At 59.0% G+C, this 22,530-nt stretch overlaps 1 protein-coding gene across 6 annotated transcripts in view; it reads left to right on the forward strand.

Annotated features, from left to right (window-relative positions):
• Positions 1-22,530, forward strand: part of KCNAB2 (potassium voltage-gated channel subfamily A regulatory beta subunit 2) — an 83,423-nt gene that overhangs the window by 24,916 nt on the left and 35,977 nt on the right. The window contains exons 2-4 of one of the 6 annotated variants that reach the window (XM_075993430.1): positions 1,862-1,955; positions 10,889-11,017; positions 12,028-12,069. In XM_075993430.1, the coding sequence (XP_075849545.1) occupies positions 10,941-11,017; positions 12,028-12,069 (119 nt within the window). In that variant the 5' untranslated portion in view covers positions 1,862-1,955; positions 10,889-10,940. Of the gene's footprint in view, positions 1-1,861; positions 1,956-6,080; positions 6,225-10,888; positions 11,018-12,027; positions 12,070-17,495; positions 21,029-22,530 lie in introns of those variants that run through there. The other 5 variants (XM_075993425.1, XM_075993434.1, XM_075993421.1 and 2 more) reach the window with 5 other exon arrangements.

A 22,530-nucleotide genomic window follows, 5' to 3' on the forward strand; every position in this document is an offset into this window, starting at 1 on the left:
CTAACGCCCAGGGTTAGCTGTGCCAGCCTGTACCCATTTTGGGATGGCTGCAGCCCAGGGGAGCGTCCCCTGCAGACGCCCCGCCCCAGCCAGGCTGAGCCCCACGTGGCTTCCTGTGTCAGCGGCTCCGCTGGCAGCTGGGCCCGGCACCCCGCAGAGGTGTCTGACCGCAACACAGCTCTCCAGTGGCTTCTGCTTTCTTCCCTGGTGCGACGAGGGGGGAGATGCCAGGAGATCAAGAGCCCTGCTGGGCCACTGCTGTCCCCAGGCGGGGGAGTGGCGGCAGCTGCTGAGTGGCCCTGGGCAGCTCCTGGAGAGAGCCCTGCCCATCTGCTCTCTCCCGGGAACCCCTGGCCTGGGATTTCCCATCTCTGAGTGGAAGGGAGGGCCCCTGCCTTGAGCATGAATGAGAGGGGTCCCCGTCCCCTCCTCTCTCACCCCCTCCTTGGGGCCAGGCATAGGGCAGGGGTGAAGGAGGAAGAGCCCTCTAAGCCCTTCCCCACCCTGCAGTTCTGCCCTGGAAGGCTGCGCGCTGTCCTGAGCTCACTGTGCGGTGGGGAGGGCAGGGGTGGGCAGGGAGCTCCCTGGTAGCCGTGGCCTCCTCCCTCCCTGCCCGTGGCCTCCTCCCTCCCTGCCCAGCCCTCTCCTCCTCCACTTCACCCTGGCAGGATATGGGTGCAGGGTGTGGTCACCCAGGGAGGTGGCTGTAAGCTTCCTTCGGGGGCACGTTACAGCATGCGTGTCGAACAGATGGCTGACGAGAGGGGCCCAGGGGCCTGGGCACGTGCTTATGAGGATGCCGGAGTAGGTGGGGGCTCCTGCTGCCTCCGCAGCAGAGACGGGGCCCAGGCAGGGCCTGTGGGAGCATCCTGCAGCCCTCCCTGACTCCCCGCAGCTCATTCGGTCTATGCGGCTCTGGGGTCCCCGTGGCCGGTTGCCCAGTGAGCAGCCCTGCATGGCTCCATGCCTTGCCACCGGTGGGCACCAGCGTGCAGGATGGAGCTGCTGGGGCCACAGCCGGGAGATGAGGCCTTCCCTCCCACGCCCTTGTCCCAGAGGGACCAGACCCTCAGACAGAGTCTCAGACCGGGCTCTGAGTTCTGAGAAGATACTGGCATGGCAGGGTTGGGGGCCAGGAAGCAGCCCAGGCTCAGCGTGCAGGTAGCTTTCCACCCCAGACGCATATTGTAGACGCTGGAGGGGCCACTGCTAAATCCCTTCCCGCAGATAATGAGTGCCAAGCTCCCACCCTGGCGGTCCGAGCCTCCCTTCCCCCTGTGGGAGGAAAGGGCCCTGACCCGTGGCAAGCTTTGTCGCTCAGTCTGGAGACACCTAGCCTGGAGGAGCAGGAGACACGGTGAGGGTCTGGGCGGCTGTTGTACAGGGGAAAGGCGTTTAAACTTTGCTTTGGAAAAGCTGGGATTCTTCAGCTGTTGTCTATTTTTTGTTAATCGTGGCACTCGTTAGATGCAAACATGAACCGTCCCTGCTACAGTCCAGACCGTGGGCTCTGTGCTGGGTTGGTTTGGTATTTGTCATCAGGGAATGGGCATTTGAATGTTGCTTTAAAAAGAATGCAATTTTTAGATTGGTTTGGTATTTGTAATCAGGGAATGGGCATTTGAATGTTGCTTTGAAAAGAATGCAATTTTTAGTCTGTGATTTTTTTTTTTTTTTTTTTTTTTTTGAGACAGAGTCTTGCTCTATGACCCTAGCTAGAGTGCAGTGGTGTCATCATAGCTCACTGCAACCTCAAACTCCTGGGCTCAAGTGACCCTCCTGCCTCAGCCTCCTGAGTAGCTGGCACTACAGGTGCCACCACTGCCCCGAGCTAATTTTTCTTTTCTTTTTTTTTTTTTAGTAGAGACGAGGTCTCACTCTTGCTCAGGCTGGTCTTAAACTCCTGAGCTCAAGCGATCCTCCTGCCTCGGCCTCCCAAAGTGCTAGGATTACAGGTATGAGCCATTACACCCGGCCTAGTCTGTGATTCTTTTAAAAAATTTTTTTGATGAGATATATTCTCAAATGCTCCCTTTAGTAGTCATGACCTTGGGCTTCTTGGTTGGGTCCAGGTGCTTCTGTGGTTGCCTGAACCATGTGACATCCATGCTGTGTAAGAGCAGGTTGGCACATCACTGTGTCAGTCCCCTCAGCTCAGGCCTTAGGAGGTTGGAGGAGAAACGGAGGTTCCTCTGTGACAAAGACAGGGGGTCCTGGCCGTGACCTCCAGCCTCCAGTAACGTTTGCACCGTTCTTCTCTCCACATCCCTGTGGGCTGAGGCTGAGCAGTCCAGGTGGTGCTGGGGGGGAGCTGGGTCATGTGGGCCTCCAGACCCCTGCCCACCCTCTGGGGCATCCTAACAGCAAGTGGGCCTTTCTTCTAGTTCCCCAGGTGACCCCCCAGGCAGCACTGACACCCCACAGCCTGGGGGGGGAGCAGAATTAACCCTTTGCTGCCGGGTCGTGCTCTCGGGGGTGGAGTGGGCGCCCACTGGGTGCCTGGCTTCTAGGGGAGAGAGGAAGAGTGTGTTGTGCAAGCGCCTTTGGTATGGTGCGGTTTCGAGCAGCTACGCCTCTTCCTGTCTCTGCAGAGGCACGCTGCCACCACCCCAGCTCCTGCTGGCTCCGGCCCACAGAACAGGCGGTGGCTTTGTGTCATGCTGTAGTCACAGCAGAGACTTCAGGGCTTTGGCAGGGAGGACGGCCAGGGACGGAGAAGCCACGTGCAAAGTAACATCAGCCCAAGGAGCAGGGGCTGAGTCCTCGCCCTTGGGCATTCCGGAAGACTGCCAGGTGCCAGGCCCAGACAGCACAAGCCTCCTCTGTCCCCTCGGTCAGTGCTCACTGACTGTGTACCAAGTGCCTGGCCTGAACAGCAGGGATGAGGCTCCCTGCTCTGGGAGCTGACATTCCAACAGGCTCACGGGGTGTGGGGGCAGAGGCAGAAATGAGGACCAGGACGCCACGAGTGCCGAACCAGCCAACCTCCGAGATGGCCCCCTGGGCCCCCCGCCCCTGTGTTCACACCCCTGCTGGATTAGGGTCCTTTTTTTTTTTTTTTTGAGACAGAGTCTTGTTCTGTCACCAGGACTAGAGTGCCGTGGCATCAGCCTGGCTCACAGCAACCTCAAACTCATGGGCTCAAGCAAGCCTACTGCCTCAGCTTTCCAAGTAGCTGGGACTATAGTCATGTGCCACCATGCCCGGCTAATTTTTCAGCAAGTCACATGAACATAGGGGAGGGCAGGACCAGGAGTTCACTGCCCCCCCCAAGGCTATGTGTGTGTGTGTGTGTGTGTGTGTGTGTGTGTGTGTGTGTGTGTGTGGTGTATGTGTGTGTGTTGGGGACAGACAGCAGAGTCACGCAGCAAAGGACACAGAGCCTGGGAGAAGTGAGGGACCCTCATACCCTCCTATGCAAACCAGGCTCCAGCTCAGTCAACCGGGACACCTGGGTAACTGTGTCTTCTATCACTTTGCATCTCTGTCTTCGACTCCCAGACTCCATCTGACCTCAACTGTGGTTTCTTGGCTCAGGTTTTCTTTTCTCTCCTGGATGCACTGAATTCTTCCTGTCTCGTGCAGGTAGCTCTGGACGGCTCTGACAAGCTCCAGATTCCACCTTTGATGCTGAGGCTAAAGGAATCAGAGAGAGAGAGCGAGAAAGCCCCCAAAGCCCCTACTCAGACACCCCAGAGCAGTTTGCCCCCAGAATAATGCAGTCGTTTATCATTAGCTCCAACAGAAATAGTGGTCCTGCAGGCCAGCCCCAACTCATTCTCCAGATGAGGAAACTGAGGCTCCAAGAGGGATGGGGGTCCCCAGCAAGGCTCCTCGCCTCAGTCTTCCATGCCTGTCCATCAGTGTAGTCAGGGCTTTTCCTCGTTGCCTGTGTAAATGTCCTTGGCCTTGCTTAAAAATCATGTAGTGGGTCCAACTTTTGCAGAAAACTGCCAACCCCAAGTCTCACAGCCAATCGCAGGCTTTCCCCAGGGTCCCAGGAACAGGAGGGGCCCCATGGGCTTTTGGCCAATCCCTGAGAGAGTCTGACCAGCCAGGCCTTCCCTGGGCTGCCTGTGGCATTGGCAGCAGTCTAAGACCTGCAAGGATTCTTTTTTGTGTTTTCTTTTTCTGTGAACTCAGCTTTCTGTCCTTTTACCAACTCTGCCTTCAGAGCCCAATCTGACAACATAGCTGGCCTTTCTAGAGAAATGGCAGTGGAGAAAACACCCACACTGAGAGATTGTAGGAACTGGATGTTCACGGCCTCCAAGAACCCTCCCTGCCAAGCCCTGGTGGACTCCACCCTTAACCTAGTGACCTCCCACTACGGACAGACTCCCTCACACGCCTCCTGCTTGGTTGCAGAAAGACACAATCTCGCCGAAAAGGTTTAGCTAAATCTAACCATGAGGCAGCAGTCAGACAAATCAAAACTGAGGGAGATTCTACAAGACACACAGCCTGAACTTTTCAAAAAAAAAAAAAACTCAAGCGACACAAAAAACAAAAACGAAAAAGTAGTGGTTGGGGGGGAGGGTTCACTTCTAGACTCAGAGAGAAATAACCAATGCCCTTTGTGAGCCTTGATTGGATGCTGGATTTTTTTTTAAGTTATAAAAGATATTTTGGAATAACTGGGAAAGTCAAGGCTGTGTATCAGGTGGATTAATTATCTTAGGTACAATCACGGGGTTGTGGTTACGGAAGGCAGATTCTCAGATGTGTGCTGCAGTGTTTAGGGTAAAGCTCAGGAGATTGCAACTGACTTTCAGAAAGTTCAGAAAATGTGTGTGTGCACGTGTGCGTGTATGTGCATGTGTGTGTATGTGTGTGCGCATGTGTGTGTCTGAAGACAGGAAGGGGAAGAGAGAGGAGTGGGAACGTCTGCAAATGAGGCAAAATGTAAACAGTGATTAGGACAAAGAGTATGTGGGTGTTTATTGCTATTCTGATTTTTTTCAACTTTTCTGAGAGTTTTCAAAATAATAAGTTGGCAGGAAGAAAGGAAATGGGAGCCTTTCTCGGTCACCTGTGGTCGCAGCCTAACAGGTGAAGCCTTAGAGCTAGGATTTACTCAGCCTCTTTCCTCCTGGGTTCCAAGCATTTTCACACCTTGCCTCCCTGCTCCGTGGGAAAGTTTGCGCTTCCGTGTCTCCCACTATAAATCAGGGAGATTTGGTCAAGGTCACACACAGACCAAGTGGAAGTGCAGGAGTCGGGAGAGACCCAGACTGAGGACCCGCAGCCTGGCCCCTGAGCCCTGCGCCCTCTGCGCTGCTGGGCTCCGCTCCCTCCTCGAGTCTGGTGCCGTCAGGTGGTTTCTGAAGCCTGCTCTCCGGAGCCTTGGGGGTGTCGTCCGAGCCTTGGGGGTGTGGGTCGCGGTCCAGGGCCGCCCTCCGCAGTAAAGGAGCTGCCGCTGCAGCCGGGATTCCCAGGGTCCCCTCCAGGACGTCAGCTGCACAGGGATTGGCTGCCCGTGGATGCAGTCGCTGCTGATTGGACAGCGGCAGGTGCCGCGCACGGAGGTGGGCTCTGCGTCCTGAAATGCAAAGCGGGGGCTCTGGGGAAAGCTCGCCAACCCTCTCCCCTGGCAAAGGTTGTGGGCTGGGCCACTGGGTGCCCAGGGAGGACGGAAACAGGCGCTGTTGGCGACCGCTGTTCCTTGTAAAGTGGTCATCAGAGGGCCGCCAGCTCTCGCCCGTGGCTGTGTGGGCTGGGGGGCTGGGGAGCTGGCCGCTGGCACGGAGGGAGCCCGACCCCAGAGTCAGCACTTCTTGGAGTCCAGGCGAGGGCTGGGGAGTGGGACAGGTGACCTCCAAGGGGGCCTCCCTAAGTGTGCCCAGTGCTGCCTGTCGTCCCTGCACCTGTAGCTGCCCCGAGCGCCCCTACTGGGCAGAGCGGGCATTGCACCCCCCAGAGAAAGCTGCCCTCACTCCACGTGCAGGTCCTGTCACCAGCGTCCCTGCGGGGTGTGCTGCCTGCAGTAACAGCAGACCGCGGAGGCGCCACCGCCTCTCTGGTACCCTCTCGCTGCGGGCCTCCAGCAGGCTGGGTCGCAGAAGCATTCGTCCATCCATTCATACATTCAACAAATACCTACTGAGGGTCTGTCTGCCAGGTGCCAGGCACAGCTGGGAGCACGGCCGACAAAACTCCCTGCTTTCACAGAGCCGGCATCTTGTGGGGAGACAAGCCGGGGAATAGCGGAGGTATGTGAGCAGGTGAGAGTGCTGGGAGAAAATACCAAATAGTACGGGGAAGGGACTGGGGTGTGTGGGGAGGCACCGCTTGTGATTTCCAATGAGGTGTCCAGGGAAGGCCTGGGCGAGAAGGTGACCTTGGCATGAAGAAGCAGAGGTGGCAGTCAGAGAGGTCGTGGGGATCAGAGGCTGAATTCAGGCAAGAGGAAGTGCAGAAGCCCTGGAGTGGGAGTGGACCCCCAGGAGCCAGGGTGGCTGGGGCAGTGAGTGAGGGCCATGGTGGGGGTGAGGTTGGAAGGTCAAAGGGGCCAACAAGGTGGGGCTCGGAGGCCACTGTTGAGATTTGGATTCTTACTCTGGGTAGCCTGGAAGCCATTGAGCAAATGGCATGTCACTCAATGGTGTGAGTGACTTACGCTCAGGTCTAGACCATGAGTGACTTATGTTCTAGAAGGTTCACGCTGGCCCTGTAAAGCAGACTGCCAGGGTGCTTTTCCAGCCCCCACCTTCCCAAGGTGGGGGCTGGAAGGCCTGTTAGAAGCTGCTGTAGGACCAAGAGAGAAGGCAGTGGCCGGGGCTGGTGGCGGGTGGAGAATGGGGGTGAGTGTGGGGTCCTGGCCCAGTGATGATTGGATGTGGGATGTGGGGGGAAGAAAGGAGTCAGATGACTCCTAGGAATTTGGAGTGAGCACCTGGGAGGACGGCCGTGGGAAGAACAGGGCTGCGGGTGGGCCGGAGCTCCAGGTCCAGCCCATGGATCTGAAGCAATCATTTCACATCTTTGCGGGCACTCCATGCAGGCAGTTGGATAAACATGGGGTGTGCAGTGTAGAGACAGAGTTGAGAGCCAGGAGACAGGCAGAAGTCTGAGGGGCTTCGTGTGAATGGAAAAGAAAAGCGGTTCCAGGCCTGATCCTGGGCTGCCACAGAGATGAGCAGGAAGCAGCTGGGGGGCTGAGAAGGAGCCACCAGAGAGCGTGGGGTCCTCGGAGCCAAGGAGGACCTCGGGCATTGCCACTGTCACCGGATACCATGGGTGCCATCAGACTTAGCAACCCGCAAGGTCACCGCAACCTTGGCAAGAGTGGCTTTCACTGAGTGGAGGGCAGGGAGAGGCTGATTAGAGTCAGTTCATGAGCCGAAAGGAAGAGGAATTGCAGACAAGTAAGGACACCTTCCTAAGGAGGTTTCTTGTGAATGGAAGGAGAGAAATAGTACAACAGGGGAGAAGGCAGTGGGTCCAGGAAGCTGTGGTCTTTGTTTCTGGGACGGGAGCAATGGTAATTCACTGTGTGCAGATACGGGGCTCCACGGAGGAGGAGGACTGGGCTGCAGGACGCCTTTGCGTAGGGTGTGGACAAGGCGTGGCCAGCTCACCCAGGCATCCAAGGGAGGAAGGGCAGAAAGCTTTGCCTGCTGACTGCTGGAGGGTGGGTCTGGGCAAGTTGACTTCTGGTTGCTTCTGTGTCCTCAGTGAACTAGGAAGTGGCAAGGTCAGAGGTGAGAGAGAGATGGGAGAAGTGTTGGTGATTTAAGGAAAGGAGTTGCTGGGAGTTGTCCCCTTGGGAGTAGGAGACAGAATGGCCCAAAGCGGGCGTCGGCAAACTTTGTCTATAAAGGGCCAGACAGCGAATATTTTAGGCTTTGCCAACCAGCCAGTCTCTGCTGCAACTACTCAGCCCTGCTGTTGTAGCTCAGAAGCAGCCTTAGACAATTTGTAAACAAATGGGCATGGAGGTGTTCCAATAAAACTTTATTTATAAAAACGGGTGGATTTGGCCTGCTGGTCTAGGACCTGGCCTCCGGGCCAGTGGCTCTCTGCATGGTCCCGGAGCCAGTAGCATCAGCGTGGGCACCGCCCACATCCATGGAACCAGAGACTCTTGGTCCTCAAATCTTTTCAAATGCAAGATGAGTGTGTGATTCTAGAAGTTAAACACCCCTGAGTGCCACCGCTCTGCAGCTGGGCTCAGGGAAAGCCAGTGAGGAGAGAGTGGCCGTGGGGTGGGCCATTAAGGACACAGGCATCCTGCCCCCAAGTCCTTCTGCAAGTCTGTGTGGGGACGTCCTGCCTCCCATTCTCCCCCGTGGCCTGGGGACCATGTTTGTTTACACATCCTCCATGGGGGCTCCCTGGGGACCTGCCATGGTGATGGCTCTGCTCCCAGCAGGCCTGTGCCTGGTGCTCTGTGACACCCTGTGCTCTGTGGCCATGTTTTCCCATCTGTGTCCCTCAGCCGCCTGGGCGTGCCTCAGGGGCAGGGACCCTAGTTCACATGGGAACCCTCCAGCACCGCACACAGCAGGGCCTCGGCCAGTGTTCCACGCCGTAAGGAATGCACCGTCACTGGGAGTTTAACGACAGCTTTTCAATGACTTTAGTGAGACGATTTTATTTCACCTGAGAGGGCAAAATGCATGAGCAGCGGGTGGGCTCAGGGAGAGAGAGAGTCTGCCCTTGAGACCCCCGCCCCAAATGCCGCAGGGACTTGAGTGCGCAAGGCTGGGTAACCAGCCACTTTCTTCAGAGAGGCGCCGCGCAAATTATGCGGATTTCAGTCCATTTTGTTTCCTTCGTCATTCCATTCCGAATGAGGTTCTTTATGAGTAAAGCTGGGGGGGCCCTCCCAACCCCGTCACTTCCTCTGAGGTCATCCTGGTGCAGAATCTTCGCCGCGTCTTCTGTCCCTGTTTCTCTAGCAGGTCCACACACAGGCTCACGCCCTCCCCCAGAGGAGACTCAGTTTTTAGGGGGACCTAAACCTGTGCCACAGAGAGCAATCGAGGACGCCGGCTTCCCAGTGACTGTTCTGGGGAAAAGGAAGTGTCCGATGACAAAGCTTCAGATCAGACACTGGAATAAGTGTCTGGTTACCCACCAATTTCCGGGGCCCTTGTGGGTGGGCAGGACTGTGTTCTGTTTTCTTTTTGTTTTTAGAGACAGGGTCTTGCTCTGTCACCCAGGCTGGGGTACATGGCGTGATCAGAGCTCACTGCAGCCTCAAACTCTTGGCCTCAAGGTAGCCTCCCATCTCAGCCTCCTGAGTAGCTGGGACTATAGGCAGGCACCACCACATGCAGCTAATTTTTAAATTTTCTGTAGGGACAGGGTCTCACTATGTTGCCAAGGCTGGTCTTGAACTCCTGGCCTCAAGTGATCTCCCACCTCAGCCTCCCAGAGTGCTGGGATTACAGGGTGAGCCACAGTGCCCAGCCTGTGTTTTGAGCCCAGACCATCCCTCTACCCAAGGCTGCAGGACCATGTGATTTTGCATCAGGGGACCTTACCCTTCCAGCAGCCAGGCCCTGTTCGAGTGAGACCCGCAAAATCCCTGCCCTCATGGAGCTCACACCTCAGAGAGGGAACCAGAACACCACAGACCGTGTGCAGACAGAGGGCTGGCCAGTGTCGTTGGGGAGCTGGGAGGGGACGCCTCAGCATGGCGCTGGGGCAGCTCACTGAGGAGGGCCGCAGTACGGGTGCCACAGACAGGAGGCCGTGAGGCCATGAGCAGGGCCTGCACGAGGGGCAGAGGTGAGAGTCGGGAGGCAGAGCACTGACATGGGGGGAGGAAGGAAGGAAGGTGCCCCCACACCAGATTTGCTGTTAAAATAGAAGCCCCTGGCTGCAGGTGGGGCAGGGACTGTGGGGCTGAGTGGGAGCAGGACAGCAGTTAGGAAGCAACCCAGGGGCTCCGGGGTGAGAGGCTCAGCCCGGGGGCAGTGGGGAAGAGTGGAAAGCAGGATGCTGGCACTCATACGCACTACCTATTGCCACTGTAGCAAATAACCACAAATTTAGCGGCTTCAGACAACCCAGTGTGTGATCTTGCGGTTTCTGTGGGTCCAGCATTCAGGCAGAGCTGGGCTGGGCCTGCTGCTCCAGGACACCCCCTGGACCCCCCTTACCCTGAGCCGCAGTCGAGGTGCTGGCCAGGGCTGGGCTCTCATCAGAAGCTGCAGCTGAGAAAGGGTCTGCTTTCCGGCTCCTGTGGTCGTTTGAAGGACTCACTTCTTTGTGGGCTGTCGGACTGAGAGAGAGCTCAGGGCCTGTTGGCCAGGGCCTGCCTTCAATTCCTGCCACGTGGACCTCTCTAGCAGGGCAACTCCCTCCATCAGAGCCAGGGAGGGAGCAGCTGCTAGCAAAGACACAAGTCACAACCTGTGTCACTTCTGCCGGTCAGAAGCAAGTCCCCAGGCCCAGCCCACACTGGAGGCGAGGGACCCCTGGTGCGCTGCCTGTCTTGGAAGGTTAGGAGGCCACAATAGGCTGGAGTCAGGGCCAGGCAAAGGTGTCAGGGTGACCCTGGGGACAGCCTGGGAGGGGAAGGCAGTCAGGAGCTCAGTCGGTGCACAGGTGCCTCTGGGCAGTCTCCTCTGCACAGCCTGGGCCGCAGAAACCCCTCCCAGGGTTTCAGAAAAGCAGTCAGGGAGCTGCGGAAGGATCCCCATGCTGCCTCGGGTGGCCGTGTGGGTGATGGAGTGGGAATCTTCATGGCCACTGTACCTGACCCCAGCCCCATCTCAGCCCGTGGGCCTGCCTGTCCGTCTGTCTGATGGGGGCGAACAGATGCTCTGTGAACTCAGCCTCCGGGCCTTCACCACCACAGGGCCTGCTGGCTAAACCTGGCTCGTCTGTGTTAACCACCGCCCTCCCCTCCCCCATTTTGCTTTTTTTCTTCCAGAATTTTCCCTCCGTGAAAATTCGAGCAGGTCTGGACACGTGAGGCCAGCTCCATGTATCCAGAATCGACGACGGGCTCCCCAGCTCGGCTCTCCCAGCGACAGACGGGCTCCCCGGGGATGCTGTACAGGTGACGCCCCACCCCTGCCCAGCCCCCTCCCAGGGTCCGTCCTGCCTCTGAGGAGGGGTCCCCAAAGCTACTGTCCTCCCCTTGGGAAGAGGGAAGGACTGAGGGGGCCCAGGGGCTCTGCTTCCCACGGGGCTGCCAGGCGCAAGTGGTGAGCTGCTCTCCAGGAAAGGAACGGAGGCTTCAACAGGCAAAGTGGGGGGAACAGGCAAAGCTCCTCCAGTGGGAAAGAGCCAGGAGAGACATTCTTGTCCCTGACTCTTCTGAAACATTTCGCTCAAGGGTAACGGGGAGGCCCCACAGCCCTCGTGGCACTCCACGAAGGCACCCTTGTTCCCCGAGTCCCCCAGCCTCCCCAGCGCCCGCAGCCAGGCTACAGCCTCCTTTGGGAACCGCGTCCGCCCACTTTCCAGCGCCCAGAGGGGGCGGTGACGGCCAGAAGCCCACGGGGCCCTGACGTCCTCCCACGGAGGCCACTTCCAAGCGCAGCTCTGGGCGCTTCTGTTTGCGCAGCGCGGGGGGGCTCCGGTTGGGTGAGAGCCGCCAGCTCCAGGAAGGGGCACGGAACCCGTGAAAGCCTGGGGCAGGGGCGGCACCCCCCCAGCGGCTCACTGCTCCTTTCTGGATAACTGTTGGGGCCCAACCCAGAGCGGGGGGCTGTGGGAACCACAGAGGACGGGTTTCCCGCGCGGGCCTGGCAGCGCGAGTGCTGGCCTGCGCTTCTGGGTCGGAGGGTGTCCACGGTGGCTCAGAAGCGCTTATTGGGCCTGTCCTGAAGCATGTCCGGCCCCAGCCCCCACCCCGGGTTCACGCGGGAAATAGGGCCGGCGCGCGCTCCGCGCCTCTGCGCGTGGCCGCCGGGTGGCGCTGCCGCGGCGCGGGCGGGGGCGGGGCCGGGCTGCGGGGTGTCCGCCACGCGGCTTGAGCCGCACCTCCCGGCTCGTGCCAACCGTGGACTGTCTCTCTTCTCTCCCTCTCCCCGCTTTCTCTCTTTCCTCCACTGCTGTCCGAAGTACTCGGTATGGGAGTCCCAAAAGACAGCTCCAGTTTTACAGGTAATGAGTCTTCGTTGTCCCCAAACCCGGCAAGCTGCAGGCAGGGGCCTGGGCGGGAGGCGCGTCCCCACCCCGGCAGGTGCTGCTGTTTTCTCTGACGCAAAGCCCCCCTCCGGACAAGCCCCGGGCCCTGTCGGTGCCTGTCCACACAGCACGTCCCCGCGAGAAATGTGAAGCCGGGTTTATGGTGTGTGTTGATCTGCAGAAGTTTGCTCTGATTTGAGCAGAGAGACTTCTGACAGCTGCTTGTGAGCTCTCAGCCCAGTCGCCACTGGACCTCACTCACCGGCCGTGGGTGGGATGGGGTCGGAGCTCCTGTTTTCAGAGCAGAGGATGACGCCGCGAGCCTGTGGTTCCGCCCTTTGCCTGTGGGTCGGAGCAGGTGAGAGACTGCCCAGGGGGGCATGGCATCGAGAGGCCAGGGAAACACCCGGTTTGCTAGTTCGCCCACAGGGAAGCACGACGTCACTGCGTTGCCCCCGACCACGATCCGAGTCCCATCGGAAGTGCAACCCCCAAGAAGGCGTTGGCCTTTGATGCGCCTGAGAGCTCCGCAAGTCCCGAGTCAGCGCAAACCCACAGGCAAAGTGCATCCCTCCCTCGGGCCGCCTCTCCCTCACCTTCTTGGTGCCGCCTCTAGCTCTAGGAAGTAGAATGTCAGGGCTGCCGGAACCCGCGGGTCAGCTAGCTCCCCCAGCCTGGGCCACGAGGGGAATCACGGCGCCCGGCAGCAGGCCCCTCGTGTGCTGCCGCTTCTTGGCCGCAGGCCTGGGCGGTCTCTCTTCGGAGCCAGCCGCGCTCTGTCCTACTCACCCCCGGGTGGCAGCGCTCGGGGGCGTTTGTTGCGGATGCTCCGGGAGTCTCGGTCGGGGGTGGGAGGATTGGCACTGGCTTCCCACAGGCCTCTTCCCTCCCCCGCAGCCTGGGCACCAAGGAGGGCGACTGTGGCCGCAGGGCTCAGGCCAACCTGTGCCCGCGTCAGGGCCTCCTGGGCGCTCTCGCTCCTTCCGGGCAGCCCTGAGGAGATGGCCAGCTCTTTGACTCCACTGGAATGTTGGCTAGCTGTGAACTCGGGCTTGCAAATGCCCTTACTGGATGAAATGTCTGTGTCATAATGTGTGTATGTGCGATGGCACAATGCGTCCTACTGAGTGTGCGGTGTTCGTCCCAGAGCATTTGACCACTGAAGTCAAAGGTGCACCCGAACTGCGTCCTCGGAGAGCCTGGGGCCGCCTTGGTGCTTGGAAGGGGAGGGCTGAGGTCAGGTGAGCAGGCAGCTAAATGGCCTTGCCCACAGGAGGGCAAGTAAGTTGTGTGGTGTAACCAAGGTGATGTGCAAGTCTTCCACCCCACTCGCTGGTTCTCGGAACCCCACAGGTACAACCTGTTGTCCCCCCCCCTCCCGGGGGGACCCTCTGGGTGAGAACCCACATCCCCGGAGGCCTTCCCTGCCCTCGCTCTCAGCCTCTCAGCTCCGTGTTCTGGTGCCCACAGGCTCTAGCTGTCCTGCCCTTTGCATCCTAGTGTAAATTCTTCACGTGGTCGCTCAGGTGTCAATTGTGGGCCTCTGGTGGTGGCCTCTAAGAGCTGGGGTCTTTGCGTGTCAACAGACTGGGTACCACTCCCAGCGCGGCACCTGCATCACACAGCACTAAACATGGCTATCGAATAGCTAAGTTATTTAAGCCTGGCCCTCTAGTGGGCACAAGCAGCTCCCAGGGAGGACGGGAGGTAAGACACTGTATCAGCTAGCTGTCCACCAAATGCTGTGTAACAAACAGCTCCAAACTCAGTGTGCCATGCAGCTATTGTCATTTCTTGTTTCTGTGTCTGTGGTTGACTAGGCTCAGCTCATCTAGGCTGGCTCGGCTGGGTTTGTCTCCCAGCTGCAGGTTTGGTCCAGCTGGGCCTATCCCAGCCACGTTCTTCCCATGGCAGAAGTGTCAAAAGAACAGCAGAAGCATGCAGTGTCTCCTAAGGCCTGTGGGTGGGACCAGAACACTGTCACCTCTACTCAAATGGCCAAGCACAAAGCCAAGGGGCAGAAAAATACATTCCCACCACTAATGGGAAGAACTAAAAAGTCACCGTGGCAAAGGTTGTGGGTCCAGAGAGGAGTGCGGGATTGGGAAAAGTCATGCAGTCTACCCCAGAACCCGAATAACTCTGGCAGTATCTAGAAGGCAAAGCAAGTCACAGGGGAAGCCCAGACAGCTGCTGGGGCTCCGAGGAGGGGGTGGCCACAGCCAGCTGGGAGAGCCGGGAAGGCTTCGTGCAGAAGGCAGCAGGGGGTCTTTGAGCTGGGCCTTGAAGGTTTCAACACAGAGACTGGGAAGGACATTCCAGTAGATGTGACAGCCTGAACCACAAGCAGGAAGTGGCGACTACCCAGACGGAGCCATCAGGGATGTGGTGGAGAGAGTGAGAGGCCAGAGTGGGGGTGGATTGGGGTCGGAGTGGGGAGGGCCTTGAATGCCAAGGGAAGGGGCTTCGGAGGGCACTGGGGAGCCCTGGGTGATGTGTGAGCAGGGCAGGGTCAGAGCCCTGCAGCAGTGAGGAAGCCTGCAGGGAGTAAGGGGGGCAGGGGGACCCAGTGGAGTGAGGCCAGAAGAAGCCCAGGACAGACAAAGAGGGGCCGAGCTGCAGGAGCCACAGGGAGAGAACGAAGGGGCCGGGCCTGAGGAGGGGGCGTTGGAAGCCGAGGCTGCTGACCGGGATGGGAGAGTGGTGGCCCAGGGGACGGGAGGCCTCATTCAGAGCCCGGTAGGCTGATGCCACCACCGGCGATGAGTCTCAGGGCACCTACGGGGGGCGAGGACAGGTGAGCCCACAGACGGGCTCCGGCCTTTGGGGAAGAACCATCGGGTCAGGCGCTGAGGCCTGCCCAGGTGGTAGCCCAGTGCCAGGCTCCCCGGATCCCAAGTGCCCTCTTGGCCTCCCATTCCGTTTACCTTCCCACTCCGCGTCAGGGTACCGATTTCCTGTCCCCGCCCCTCCCCCAGCGGCAGCCGCCACGTTTGCTCATTTGTCGCAGGACAGACAACTCCGCCTCCATCCGGCATCCCACATGCCTGGTGTACTTTCCCAGCTGCGAGATCGTGTCGCGCCGAGACTCTGTAGCATCCCGGAATGACACACAGTCCCTTAGAGGTCACGACCCTGGGCCGGGCTCAGCGTTTAGCCCCGAGCGTGGCCTCGTGTGGTGCTGTCCCAGAGCACCTCCCAAACCCCGGTCAGGACGTGCGCGGCGAAGAATGGCTCCTGGGCCCCTGCCTGGAGGGAGTAGCAGTGTGGCGTCCAAACGTTCCGGAACGTTCCTGCCAATTATAGGTACTGGCAGTGCAGGATATACCAATCCGGGGTACATCCCGGCGGAGGGGAGGAGGAGCATCTTCCTGTGCTGAGGCCCCCCTACCCCCCCTGTGCTGTGGGAGTGGTCCCCCGCCGTGGGGACCCTGGCTCCCCCGCTGCAGACACAGTTCAGAGTGGGGGGACTTGGAGGCTGCAAGCTCTGTCCCCCGTCAATCACAAGGCCTGCCCCTTTCTACCTGTGCTTCCGAGGGGCCGTGTCTGGCATGCAGGGGCGGTGCAGGCGGTGAGGGTGGGCCCGAGGGAGGGGCAGGGCCCCCCACCTTGGGCTGCACCCCAACCCTTGATGCCAGGCGTAGGCCTTGCCAGGCTGCACCGGGGGACTGCACTTCCCGAGCTTTTAGGGGAAGAGGCGCTCGTGAATAATTCAGCCTCCTGTGCTGAGATGAAAACGCCCTAATAGAGCTAATGGACTCGCCGCCTCCGAACTCCACCGTGGTGGGACTCAGCTCATCTGCCAATCGCTTCTGACGTCCCGCAGCGACACTCCCTAATGAAGGAGCCGCTGCGCCAGGTCCGTAGAGCGCCTGGTGATCCCTAACAAACTAGACTGTGGCCTTTTTACCGAGCAGACTCCGGCAGAGGCAGGTGAGTCGGCCCTTCAGCCCCAGGCACCTTCTTCGGGGACACTGCCTGGGGGCAGTGTCCTCAGGAACTAAGATAACAGAGAGGACAATATCTGCGATGCCTTAGGCTGATCTAAAATCAGAGCCTCTGCATCTCCTCAAAGCAGACAGCCTCAAGGCAGAGATGGCCCTGGGTGATTGAGGGGGCCTGCCGGGCGGGGTGGGGCAGGTGGGTTCTGCTGGCAGCGTCCGGGTGACACAGATGCTTCCTAGCCCGAGCCCGCTTGCCGCCGGACCTGCCGAGGGCTGGCTCGCCCTGTCTGCCGAGGCGCAGGCATCCAGCACGAGCCCCTCGGCTCACCGTCGAATAAGATTCAGCATTTCTGCATTTTGCCGAGAGCGCTGTCAGGGCGGTTTGGTGGCTTTCTGAAAAGTCTGTCCGGGAAGCAAGAGCCTGGGGGAGCCAGGGGCTGCTTGTTTGGGTCTTGGTTTGCTGACTGTCCCTGGGCGAATGTGATTTCTTTCGGTCTTGCGCTGATGCGATGCCTTGCGTTGTCGGGCCGCGCCCGGAATGGCAACACCTTCCCTTCCATTTCCGCTCTCGAGAACGTTGGCCGGTCTCTCTGATGTGTAGACAGGTGTCATGGTTTGGAAGAGATGTTCAGGATTCCTTCTCAGCCTCCTGACTCGCGCTTTGCCGGCTCTCAGTAAGCAGACTGCAATTCAGAAATCCCAGGTAGAAGACTCTTCAGGGAGGTGGCGGTTCCTCCTGACTTAATGAGGTTAACATCTCCCTATCATTTTTCCATGTCACGGTGTTAATTCACGTGAATTCCCCCGGGCCCCCAGTCTACAGGAATAGATTTGCAAAAGGCAGGCCCCAGCCCAGGAAAGAACTTGTAAGTGCCGCATAATTAGCACTGGCTACCAAGGAGGGGGCTCCTTCTTCTCGAGACTGGGGTGGCGGGAGGTGTCGGGGAGAACCTCACTCTAGAAAGTGGTTGGGACCTGGAATATTTCAAAGCAGAGGTCAAGGTCAAAATGCAGGGGGCCCGAGGCAGGAGCCCCAACAATGTCTTACCTGGAGTCCCTGGTCCAAGGACCTGACCCTGCAAGGGTCACCTTAGGAAAAGCTGCAGCATCCAGGGGAGCTGGACTTTGTCTTCTGCTCCCAGATGGTCCCAGGCAGCGCTGGTAACTGTCAGAGACCCCTGTGCCTTCTGACACACCTGTCCTTCCTCCCTCCCAGGGTCATGTCTGCTCAGGTCCATAGGGGGTCCCCACTGTGCATGGCCGTGGATCCCTGTGGCACTAGGCCTCTAACCCCTCCACCCTGCACCACGGGCCACCATGCTCACCCACTTCCCACTGCTCTGCCTGAGAGTCCCCTGCCCGAGACCTGGCCCTGCACCACGGGGCACGCCTTGGGCTCCCTCCCTGCTGCGGGGGCCCCACCCTCAGGCCTGCTCCCAGGGCCGTGAGATGAGCTACCAGGAAAGGTCAAAAGCCAGGAGGCCACAGCCCCCACAGGGAGGGATGCCCTCCAGATCCTAGCCATCTGGCTGAGGGGTCACCAAGTCCCGTTCTTTCCTGTCCCCTTCCTCCTTTCCTACCCAAGTCTCCAAACTCTGCCCCTTACATATCTTCTCAGGAGCGTGTGTGACCTCTGCGAGAAGGGGCCGTTCTTAACTTCCGTGTTTTCTCCTCTTAAACATTTTCTGGTGAGAGTTGGTACCTCCATGGCTCACTGGTCTCTCTCCGGCCTGTGGCCATGGGTCCCCTATCAGGCCCACGCTGCCTGCCGGCACCTGGGTGTGCATTGTTCTCTCCACGGGCATTTGTCACAAGTGGTGTCGTATTCATGCCACCCATGAAGTGTGGTCCTGCCCACGTCACCAGCTCCTGCCCAGGTGCCCAACGGTGCAGCCTGATGTGACAGGCCTATGTCACCCCACACCCAGACGTGGAGACAGAATTTGGGAGCTGTCAGGGTGCCTGACAGACAGTCTGCCCCTGTCCCAAACCTGGGCACTGAGCCACCCTGTCCTCCCGCCCCTGGGGCCTCGGCTGTACTGCAGAGCCAGCTGCTCTTGCGGACGATGCCTCAAGAGCTAATGGCTATTGATCTGGGCCCGGCTGCATGTCTGAGGCGGGTTCCGCTTTTCGGGAAGAACCCCACAGCTTCGGCCTGCCAGTCCGTCTGCCCTTCTCTGAACACAGGCCCCCGGGAAACAAGCACTGGCCCCCACTTGCACCGCACAGGCTGGCAGCCGGCCACACAGCCATCTGATGAGCTGCCTGCTGTGTGCTTGCACGGAGGGGAGTGGCGGCCGGCAGGCAGGGAGAGGGACTGGGGCTGCTGCCTGTGGGCGTCCTTCCTAAGACAAACGTCCCCTGGAGTCCAGGCCCCTCTGCTGGCTCCAGAATGATTCTCCGGGAAGCCGGGGCTTTTTGTGCTAGGGCACCCTGCCTGCCTTATTGCCCAGAGGTCCTGCAGCCACACAGTCCCCATGGATATGAGCCGTGGTGAGGCAAGTCCTGCTATGGGAACCGCCTCTCCAAGAGAGGGTGATCTGCAAAGTGCCACTGGGCCCGAGTCAGGGAGCCAGCCCAGTCCCCGGCCAGATACTTTCCAGGCACTGCCAGGAAACGCCCGGCCACAGCCCCTGGTTCGCCTTTTAAAGCCCGGGCCTTGGTTGATGTTTGACAAGTATCTGAGCCCCTTCTCTGTGCATGAGGAACACCAAGCAGGCAGCAATGGCAGCAGGCAGAAAGGTCCCTGACCCCTTGGATGACCTTCAGGGGAGGAAATGCAACACTCAAGGCAGTTAGAAAAGGCTGTTCAGAGCCGATGATGATGGGGAAAGATCACAGCAGGAAGGAGACATGTGGTGTCGGGCAGGGGTGGAGGGTCTACTGGGAGCTGCAGGGGCCCCCGGGCCGTGCCTGCCAGACAGGTGCTGGCTGTGGCCATGGGCACAGCCACCTGCCCCCGGAGATGTGGGCTGCCTGGCCTGTGTGGCTGCTGCTCCCCTAACACCCTGTGGCACTTCTCGGGGTCTCCTTGCCCTTTGGTCTCTCTTTGGCTCCTCTGTGAGCCCACCTCCCTGCCCCGATCGCATGTTCGTTCAACAAGCATTCCCGGGCTCTGAGCCAGGCCCATGCTGGCGGGACAGGCAGTCCCTGCGAGGGAGATCCAGACAGACACTTGCAGCAAAGCCTCCGTAGAAGGGGCAGCTGCAGGGCTCCTGGAGGCTGCCCCTCCCCAGGTGCCCATGCAGGTAGAGCAGTCTCAGGTTGGCCAGGCTGGTCACCCATTCTGGAAGGACCCCGGCACGCAGGACTCATCTCAAATCTCTGCCCCTTGTGGGCCCTTCCTCTGACCCCTGGAGAAGCTGAGCAGGCAGACCCCACGGAGCTCACCCGAGGAAGGGACCCGGCCAGGGCGACTCCTGGCCTACTCAGCCCCGCTTAAGGACCCCGCCTGAGCCTCTGCAGCTGCCTCAGCTCCAGCACAGCCCTCCCAGCGCCTTCCCAGGGGCAACTGAAGCTGTTCTCTCTTGAGACAGAAGGTGAGGGCAGTGCTGGTCCCCTTCCAGCTCCTAGGGCGGGAGTCCGCGGGATCCTACTTTGTCACCAACCCAGGGGAAGTGGTCTGCACCTGCTCCCTGGAGACGATGCCAGGGCCGCTGTGCAGGCATCTGGGCCGAGCAGAGGCTTCGGTCAGGTGCGATGGGGTCTCAGGATTGTAGACCCCCTCTGCCCTGTGCCTGCCACCGCGTCCTTGCTGCCTAGTCTCAGATCCCCAGGATGTGGACGCACAGCCACAATGCTGCCCTCACGGATTCGCTCACGTTCATGGACATGAATTAACCCCCGTGGTAGCCTATGGACACCCATGTTCTCCCCTGGCCCTTTGTTTTTCTTAACTGACCGCCGTCTCTCAGGGCTCAGCCTCATTCTGGACGTTGGCGCAAATTCCCACCATATGGATGGACTGTCACTTACGTATCCAGTTTCCCTATTGATGGACATTAATGTTGCTTTTAGTTTCCCAGAGTATGCGTTCGTCATTCAGGATGCCTCTTTAGCAATGGTTCTCAACACGCAAGCTTTGAAATTTCCCTGAAATTACCCTCAAGTTACCCTCCACCTCCTTGAGTGCACTCTGCTCAGTCTGCGGCACAAAGCATGGCGCCCAAAGACCCCTGCTGGGGCGGGGGTGCTTCTGACAGCGGGGACTGTGCTGTGCGGACGGCGTTTCCCTTTGCAAGGCTGTGGACAAACAGGGCCTCCCAGGCGTCACACCAGGCTCTGCTTCGGCGGCAGGTGTGCCTTGCACTCCGTCCCCAGGCCAGTTTTACCCCGGGCACCACCAGTGAGAATACCGTGACGCAGTGCCTCAGTCTCCACGGGACGGCAACACTGTCGCACGGGGTTGGGGCTTGGGTCAGCATGCGCTCTGCGCTCCGTTTTCCCGTGGAACACTTTGGAGGGCGCTCTCTCGCCTGCAATGCAGCTTTGCCTGTGCTTGTCTCACGGACGCAGGGGCCAGAGGAGGGTGGCTTAGCCAGGGTTCCCAGCAAGCGCCACTTTGAGGACTGAGAACCCCAAGCCAAGAAGCATTCACGTCCAGGGGCCGGGTCCCATTCCCAGGCACCCCTTGGTGGCGGCTCTAGGTGGAGGGTGTTTGGCTGCAGCCGCCCCCTCCCTGGGGCCCGCCAGGCAGCCTGGGGCGCCGGGGCGCCGGCACGCTCTCTGACCATCACCGTCTGGACAGCGGCAGCTTCCGGGGCCGGCGGCACCATGTTGTCCATGACGTACAGCGAGAGCCTGCGGAGCGTGAGCAGCAGGTGCCACTCCGACTGGGCCCTGCACCCCGTCCGCCAGACGGACACGCTGGAACTGCAGCGGCTGCGGGAGGTGCGGGCGGCCGCCCATGCCAGGAACATGGAGAGCTTCCTCCGCATGCACGGCCTCTCCCTGGACGGCTGCACCGCCCGGCGCACGGGCATGAAGTATCGGTAAGGGCCGGGCAGGGGGTGGGGCGGGAAGTCGGTTTCGGCCACAAAGAACTGTACACAAGAAGAACACGAAAGTCTGCTACAGCCCTATCCTATCCAGAGATAAGCACCACTAAGCATTTGGTATATTCTTCACGGAAAAAGAATGTGGTTTCTAGAAGAAACTTGGCGGAAGAGGTCACCGTGCTCTTTCACTTGTCTCTTGCAGCTTCATTGAGACCAATCGGTTATTTGAGGTTGACTAAATATGAATTAGTGAAAATACCTTAATTCCACATCACTAACAACAAATCCATTGTGGCAGCAGGGACAGAACCTGGGTCTCATTCTGGGGACAAAGAAGCTCTCCCTCCTTTATGTCCTTACATTGGGCTATCCTCATAAGAAGTGGTTTTTAGTAAGTGGCCTCTGAATTGGCTGCATCAAACTGTAACTGGGATAGCAAAGGTTGCAAATTAAATGTCCCCTGTGTCCTCTAAATGATGGGCTTGTAGGTCTACATTGCCTGGGAACCTCGAAAGGACAGCCTTTCCGTTGGCTCACTTGTCTTTGGATTCAGCACCTGGGACAGCGCCCCAGTTGCTCACTTTCTCCTCCGAAAGCTTGAGAAAGTGATCACAGAGCCGGAGAGCCGGCTGGCAGTTTTTGTGTATAAATCCCTATGGATTGCAGATTTGCAACGCTGTTTCCTGTGCCTCCCAGGGACGAGCCCTTGTCAGAGCCACTCGGCCGGAGCAGACCCTCCCCACCCCATCCTGGTAAGGTCGCCAAATATAGCAAGTGACGCACGCAAAGTGCCCCGTTACATTTGAATTTCAGATAAAGAACAAGTAATTTTTTTTCCTGTACATATGTCTCATGCAACATTTGGGACATAGTTATACCAAAAAGTTGCTCTTTGTGTGAAGTTCATATCTAACTGGGCATTCTCTCTGGCAATCCTAAATCCTTGGCTTCCATCGGAGACAGGTGCCAGGGGTCATCTGGAGGATCTCTGGAGAGCAGAAAGGAGGCCAGGTCTGCTCCTGTAACGTTTCCTAAGGTAGACAGTGTGTCTGGTCCGCCAGCCCATTGCACATGTGGCTGTGTTTCAAGGAACGAAACACTTCTGCCGTGAGTCCATTAGATGGCAGAGTTTTTAAGGCTTTGTGCTCTGGATCCAGCTGGAAAGAAGGACAAAGGATCAGCCAGTTTGGCCACAACTGAACTCCTAATTCTGATGGAAATTTCTCAACAGGGAGACTGTGCCTTTGGGGGTAGTTGTCGGTGCCTTTCCTGCACTCAGCGAGTGTTCGAGTGTTCGTTGAGAGCCGTCAAAGCACAGGCACTGGGTGGGTCCCGGAGATGCTGCAGACCAGCTCCCCAAGGCCCCACCCTCACGGCGGCTGCGTCCCGGTGGGGGGCAGAGAAAAGCAAACACACACGTTCCATCCAAGTGGGGGACCATCTGAGGATGTGGGGAGGAAGCTTCCAGGCCAAGAAGAGGGGGCTCCTTTGAGAAT

This window comes from Microcebus murinus, chromosome 2, assembly GCF_040939455.1.
Source record: "Microcebus murinus isolate Inina chromosome 2, M.murinus_Inina_mat1.0, whole genome shotgun sequence".
Classification (NCBI taxonomy): Eukaryota; Metazoa; Chordata; class Mammalia; order Primates; family Cheirogaleidae; genus Microcebus; species Microcebus murinus.